Raw genomic sequence first — 7,789 nt, 5'->3', positions numbered from 1 at the left:
GATTATATCTGATTATAATCAGGGATGTGTGTAAATTTAAATACACAAAGAGTGCTTATCAAATCAGTACTTTCAAATTGAGTATCTGTGAGTTGAGCGCTTTTTTAATGCCCGTATCGAAGCACCTCGATGATCAAAATCAAGCTCTTGAGAGAGAAACATTCAAGAGATTACGCTAATTAATAACTCATATAATATGCATAGTTGATTACCGTTCTCTATATATGTATATATATATATGTGTATATATATATATATATATATATATATATACACACATATGTATACGTATAATATATCGTATAGAGTATATTGTAATTTGTCGCCGTTTGATTAGTCGGAAATATTTTTTAAATCTCACATCGATTGTGTAGGATGTACAATTTGCGCAGATACGGCGATAGCCGAGTGTACAAATTATAATATTAATGCAATTTTCCTCTTTCCCTCTCCCTCCTCCTCCGTCGATCAACTTCTTTCAATTATGATAACGAATTCCGTTGCCGTTCATCGGAGAACGATGACGATCTGCTCACTGTAACGATTTTCTCTTTGACAGTAACACAGAAAACCGAGATGCAAACGCGCACAAGTAGATGCTTTTTATCAAGAATTTTATTTGTAAATTTTTATTAAAAATAATTGACATATATGTACCGCGTTATACTTTGTCATTGTCTTGTGCCACGATAAAGAAAAGCTCGACATGAAAGAAAAAAATGAATTTTAACTACAATATTTATAGAAAAAATAATTACTTTTTTACTATTTTTTCAAACACCATAATTTTGAAATTATTTTCTGATATAGTAAGTTTTTATTTTATAACAGAGTAGCACATTTTTTTTTAATCTTGAATATGTTGGAATGCCAAAAAATTGTCTATTGAATAGTTTTTATTTTGTTTGTTTATTTTTGTTTATCTTCACTTTTAGTTTCTTTTGCATTATTATTTTATTTAATATTATTATTAGTTTCGTTTAATTTACATCTAAAGAAATATAAATAAATAGAATACAATAGAAGGAATTGATTATGTGCAATTTATATTTTATGATATAAAATTCTCTTTTTAATACCTTAAAATTGTTGATTTTTATTGTACAATTATACAATACCTATAATTAATAATAATATTGTATAATTATAATAAATAATTTTACAATAAGATAATGTATAATTGTATAATTATACAATAATTTTTTTCTGTGTTATTATTTTTAATAATATAATTTATTAATAATTATTAACTATTAATTTTTAACAAGAAATGTACATACATAAGCAAGCGTGCTTTGCTTCTCGGTATTTCGCGCGCGTAGTATGTATAATATACTTGTAAATATAGACAAGTACAATAATTGCCAAAATAACTCGAATCTCGAGATCGAGTCTTTTTGATCTTTATCTTTCTCGAGCGGCGCCGATACTGACTCAATCGGCGGCAAATAATTCGTGATGCTTTCTCATTCATCTGATTTTCGTCTAAACTCGAAATCATGTCCGTTACAAACAAATTTTCGTTACGTTTAATCCGAATGATTAGGGCGATCAGCGATTAAATAAGATATTTCGTACCGCGAATTATTTGTCGACCACTCGCCGTTAATTATATAACGTAAAATCACGACGATATGCGAAAATTGAAAGACTGTCTCGAAACCGAAAACTGCCGACCTTATCGAAGGATATCATTTTTGTTCTCGAAAATGTATCCTGGAACTGCCTACTGACACTGTCCGATGAAACTTGCTGTTTTTCACTGCCACATACACTCGACTTTTTATACAATTGTGCATTCTACTCTATATTTATCAGTTATAACAATTTATTATCTGCCATTTATGAGGGGAGGAAGAGAAACGATGATAATTATATTTTTATTATCATCGGGAAAAAACAATACAATAGAGATTATTATCTTTTCTTACAATATTTTATATCTCGCATATATTAATTTTCAATTCTATCATAATGATCGAGGATTAATATAAGTGTAAGAAATTTTATCTCTATCGACTGTTTCGAGTGATATTTAAATTATTGCTTCAGTATTGACGAAAGACATAATTCTATTATTATATCCTGTACACTTTTTCCATAGAATGCATTTATACCGCATTTAAAATTTTCTTACACATGCATCCATATGTTATATAATTTCGCATTCGTCGCGGTTCTACGGGCTTATTTCGACGGTGATTTTATAATATTTCTCTTTTTGTTGGGGCGCTCTAATCTAAAAAGAAAAGATCATTGGCGAATACACAATACCATAATACTATATTTTAGTAAAAAAATTTATCGATATAATGTATATGTATAGGTGCGTAAACCGCTGGCCACGTAGCGTCGGCGATCTCTATCGCGATTTTACCTAATTAATCGATGTAGAACTCTTTGTGGAAACTATAATTACTAGTCTTTAATTCCGTGACGTGCGCGCATATATTCTCGTCTGCCGTCAACGCGAATGTATACGTGCATATCGGATACAGAAAGCGAATTAATAGAGTTACTCGGAAGACGGAGTAGTGTACAATAATAATACGAAATATAAATTGCCATTTTTTTTATGTATACAAAATATTGTAATTACAATTATACTAATGATTGCTTTATTATTTTATTATGTTGATATCGTTATTGCTATTGTAAATTAATAATTATTAAATTTTTGAAGTTATATAATAATAATGATTATTAATTATTAATTTTATATTGCTAACGTTTATTATTATTATTATGTAATAGCAAATTACAATTGTAATAATTGCGGCTTTGATTTTTATACATAATATTTTATACATACATGTATTGTAAGAAAACAAAGAGGAAAACACGATCGATTATTCTTCAGGAGGCGTAAGTGTATTTTGATATAGAACATATATATATATATATATATATATATATATATATATATGCTATATTGTGTGTATGAATAAATGTGGCATGAATAATTCTATATGTCCGGTTTGCGCGAGACCGGAAGATCGCAAAACGAATTTTACCTTTATGCGAAGTCTCGTTGAGTCATTCGTTTCTTCTCCTATTTATTTTTCGGCTAACGAACATTGTACAAAAAGATATTAGAATGTGAACTGTATTTTTTTATGGGAATTACTTTCGACGGAGCAAATATTAATTGTATACCAGAAATCGATGAATTTCGAGAAACTTGATCTGTAGCTCTGCTCGAAATAGTTTACGAAATAATGTATGAAATTTTGGCGAACCAACAATATACTACTCCTTAAGCTGATGAATATTTTCAACAGGCCAGTAGTGAGAGTTTTCGAATTGTAATAGTACTCTCATGGCAATCGTTTTCTTTGACGAAAAATTTCGCAGTTTACCTGATGCTCGAACTGACGTACGAATATAATTGTTCGGATACCATTCAATACACAACCCGATCCTTCTTCGAGACATTATGTCCCCGATTAAGGCTGTAAATAGGAATCGGGCGATCAATGAGCCACGTTCTTGAGGTTCCCAGTAACTTCCGACATTTAAGTGCCTAAAGACCCAGAGACACATCTATTCCCTTCGTTGTCTAGTTTTTACGGTTGGATAAGACATTGCTTGTTGAGATAACAACGATAAAAACTAGCGCTTATCTGCTGTGTAATAAATTTCCTTTATATGTAATTTGATTTACCGTCGCAATGCGATAGGACAACTTATAAAAATAGGATAAATTGACATTTTTTGATTTTCCAATAGAATAGAATATATAAACAAGAGTAATTGTCTATATTGCAGCCTTTTGCAATATCTACAACCGTACCTGTGTGTATAAAAATATCGCAATAGTGTTATAAAATTTTAAAAGGAAGACTGTACAATTTTATCAGCTTTTTAAGTATATCGAACGAATCTTCTATATTTCTTTCTTATATTTGTTATTTTTTTAAATCACATACATTATAACATTAAACTTTAATAAGTTATTAAATGGAAATATATACAATGCATAGAACAATATACATAGATTTATTAACCCTTTGATACGCATTTTTTAATAATTTGATACGATGCATATAATTTTTTCATTAGTCTCATTTAAAGATATCAATTTATTATGACAACTTTTTCATTCTGTATTTGCTATATTGTGCGCCACAATTAATCAAAATCCCTATACGAATTCGATGGTTTATCAGAGGGTTGAATAAACAATATGATGCGTCGAATGTTGCAAGACAAAGAAAGAAAAGATGCAATAAATAATGACGAACAGAATGAAGAAAAGCTTATTCTACGCAACACATTTTTGTAAGTACGTTTCTCTGTAGAAATGGAGCTTAGAGTACACACTAAGAATTGTGACAGCGCTTTATTCAACTTCACTAGTTTTATGTCGCAAAAATGAGAGATTAGAGGTCGTTAGACCTTAGCAGATCTCAGCACTCCGACGAAACGAACGAAGGATCATTTATTTTTTATTCAAACTCGCAGAAGGGCCAGCTCGTTTCTGTGGAGTGCGCCTAATACAAATAAAAAATGATAATTATACATTATAAAATAAATAAATGTGAATGAATATAAACGAACGGATAAATATATAAATAGATATCTATATCTACAGCGCGTGCGTGTACATACACATATATATATATTATATATATATATATATATATATATATATATATATATAATAAATCTAAATGTGGGGAACCTTGAGAGATGCGTGGTGCAGTGAAAACGAGAAGTTCTCGAAAATAGAAACGCTTGAACGTCGTCAGTCGATGCTTTTGTTTCTGTGAGGGGATGTGTCAATTTTTCGATTATGTGAACGAAACCCCTGCATCACACTATAACATACCTCCATAGCACATCTCATAGTTTAATTAGCCCTCGGATTATCGATCCGTTTAAATTTTCTCAGACGCGAAAGGAAAAATTGTACCTTCAAATATATTTATTTTTCTGATCAGAAAATTGAGAGATTGAAAAGAAGATAAAAAAAGAGAGAGAAGAGAAAAGGGAGATGATGAAAAAATATACACATTCTGAGTGATGTTTGGTAATCCGAGGGTTAAGACTGATTCTACAAGCGCGTTATAAAAATACTAGAGCGACCATATTTTATAATTATATCATCATTATTATTGTTTGTAGTTATACAATTATTATCGAATTTGTTTTTAATAAACGGCAAGTGCCATGATTACATTAGCTAAAGCACGATTATTTTTAGATCTATATTTAATCCATTCTAAAAAAAATTACAATTTGTTACTAGACAAGACATATATTTTTATTATGGAAAGTATTCTCTCTCTCTTTCCAAAAATAACATAGTTTTATAGTTACAATACCTTTTCTTGAAAATGTCATTAAAAACTAATATTTATTATTATATAATTATATGATTAAATAATTATTAATAATTAATATAATTATATAATTGTATATATATATATATATATATATATATATGTATATATATATATATATATATATATATGTATGTATATTCATTACATTTTTAATGAATAAAGAAAAAAGAGAAGATTGCACTAAGAGAAGATGTAACTATAAAATTGTGTCAGTTTTAAACAGAATTATTTGTAGTTATTTTTTGTTTTTAAAATTCTCTATTTATTATAATGGAAATAAAATATTTAAAAAGATATAAGAAATATAAAATTATAATTACAATCTGAAATGCGTTTATAGTGATTTCCATGTTAATGAATTATGTAATTCATATTAATAACTGAAGTAAAATACATCTTCAAAATTCGAAAAATTAATTATGACGACACAAAATAGTATGAAGAATAGTAGAAGAATATGACTTAAAAATGTTAGATAATAATTGTCATGCCAATAAATTAGTAGATATTTTAAGTAAAGTGTAAAGTAAAATTGTATTGAAGAGAAATTAAATGGATCAATCTACTTTTTCAGAATAAAACACAAAATTATATCAACGTAAATTAATTAATTTTATTAATACTTATGATAATTTTAATTTACATTTTTAATTTATATTTAATTAATTATTTACTTATTTAATTATTTAATTAATTAACATGAAGATTGGTTGAACATTTTGATTATATTATATCATTATAATTGATAATTTTACAGAAATTACAGGTTACAGCTAATATTCGGATATATATTTTATGATTTTCTTGAATCTCTTTTCTATATTTAAGCTTCATTTTCGTCGATGAAATCGGTGAAATCTGTTGCTTTTCTATTTATATTCTTGTTTGCATTCATATTTACATTATAATTTCGATTGTGTAATTTATTAAAATTATGAAATATGCTGTCGTCCAAAGTACGTCTGGCACGATCGATGTTTTTGTTTATATTAGTATTTATATTCTCATTGTAATTTTTGTTGTCAATGTAATTTCTATTTTTTTCCGTCGATTTTTTCAAAAATGGTACAACATTTTTTTGGTTATCGAGACCTAAGTCCTTTTGAAGAAAGAAAACATTGGAGTCAGGCAAGTTTTTCGGTATCTATAATACAATCAAGTTCTTAAAATTATCTAAGTATTGAATAATTAGATTAATATAAATTTATAGAAACTAATAAAATTTAAATTTTATGCTTTATTTATTAAAATGTTTGTGAAAAGAGAAAAAGAGTAAGAAAAAAAGAAAAATAAAATAATTTGTTTATGTACACATAACAAATAAAAATTAGACTTTAAAAATTACATATGTATAAATGCAAGATATATCCAAAATATATCTCATTGAATAAAAATATGAGATTTATATTGTTTGACTGATATACCTCATTGCTGTCATCATTAGAAGCTTCCGATATTAGAGCAAATAACTTCTCAACTGGAACAAGGCAATTCAATGTCTGTTGTGTGCTTTGTTTGAAAAGTAGATTTTCGATGCGTTGTAACGAATTCAAAATAGTTTCCACATAATTAGATTTCCTTGCGTTACTATATTGCGATAATAAAATCAGGAACTCATGAAAGAAGAAAAAGATTAAAATTAAATTATATATATATATTCTACTTTTTTATAAGCAATTCCAGAACAAGTCCAAAAAAACGGAGAATAAATAAAATGTATAAAAAAAGAATAAAGATAGCATTATTATGCAATATTAAATACTAGCAATAATATTTAATATATAAATTGAATTTGACAATTTTATTCGATAAATATTTTAACAAAGAATAATTCACTTACTAAGCAGCCAAGTATTCGATGTGAAATCATTGTGAGAGATGATCGGTCGAGGTTTGTTTCAATTTCTGAATTGATCGTACCAACACATATTATATAGAGATGATTGTTGTATAAAATTATCTATGACCTTTCACGGTTATAGATTTAAAAGTCACTTATGAATTAGTATTGGATAAAGAAAATTGCCCATTTTATCAAATCTAAACGATCAGTCAAATTATTATTGTGCGCTTGAGTGAACATATAAAATCCAATTTAACTTTTGCGATATTGTTAATTGCGTTGTATTGTTAATTGTAAAGTTATAAATTCATAATTCTTTGATCTTTCATCAAACTAAATATATTATCTGTATATAATAAAAAATATACATGAGTTTTTAATTGTAAATTATAGAATTAAAAACAGGATTAAAAATTTTCTCTTTCAATATCATTTAATTCATTGAATTTTCCTATTTTAAACTAAAGTAAAATAAATTAAATAAATTAAAAATAAGAGGTTGTAAAAAGGATTATTTAAATGCATTTATGTTTATATACTTTTTCTTATTTAAACTTAACTTAATTCTTAAATTTTACATTACTCAAACATTTCAAAT

The 7,789-nt window shown here is 26.9% G+C and overlaps 1 protein-coding gene across 2 annotated transcripts; it reads right to left on the bottom strand.

The window, feature by feature from the left end:
• Positions 1–6,095: 6,095 nt before the first annotated feature.
• Positions 6,096–7,278, bottom strand: LOC105259427 (TBC1 domain family member 5 homolog A-like). 2 transcript variants are annotated; one of them, XM_011271347.3, is made up of 3 exons: positions 7,189–7,278; positions 6,773–6,961; positions 6,096–6,447 (listed from the first exon to the last, which is right to left on the bottom strand). In XM_011271347.3, the coding sequence occupies exons 1-3, from the start codon at positions 7,216–7,218 to the stop codon at positions 6,172–6,174; spliced, it is 495 nt and encodes a 164-aa protein (XP_011269649.1). In that variant the 5' UTR covers positions 7,219–7,278; the 3' UTR covers positions 6,096–6,171. The 2 variants fall into 2 exon arrangements, with proteins under 2 accessions (XP_011269649.1, XP_011269648.1); XM_011271346.3 differs by having other exon boundaries at positions 6,102–6,492.
• Between the last annotated feature and the right edge of the window lie 511 nt (positions 7,279–7,789).

Source organism: Camponotus floridanus, unplaced genomic scaffold (genome assembly GCF_003227725.1).
Source record: "Camponotus floridanus strain SB8 unplaced genomic scaffold, Cflo_v7.5 scaffold48, whole genome shotgun sequence".
In the NCBI taxonomy this organism is placed as follows: Eukaryota; Metazoa; Arthropoda; class Insecta; order Hymenoptera; family Formicidae; genus Camponotus; species Camponotus floridanus.
This window is presented reverse-complemented; position numbering and strand designations above follow the sequence as displayed.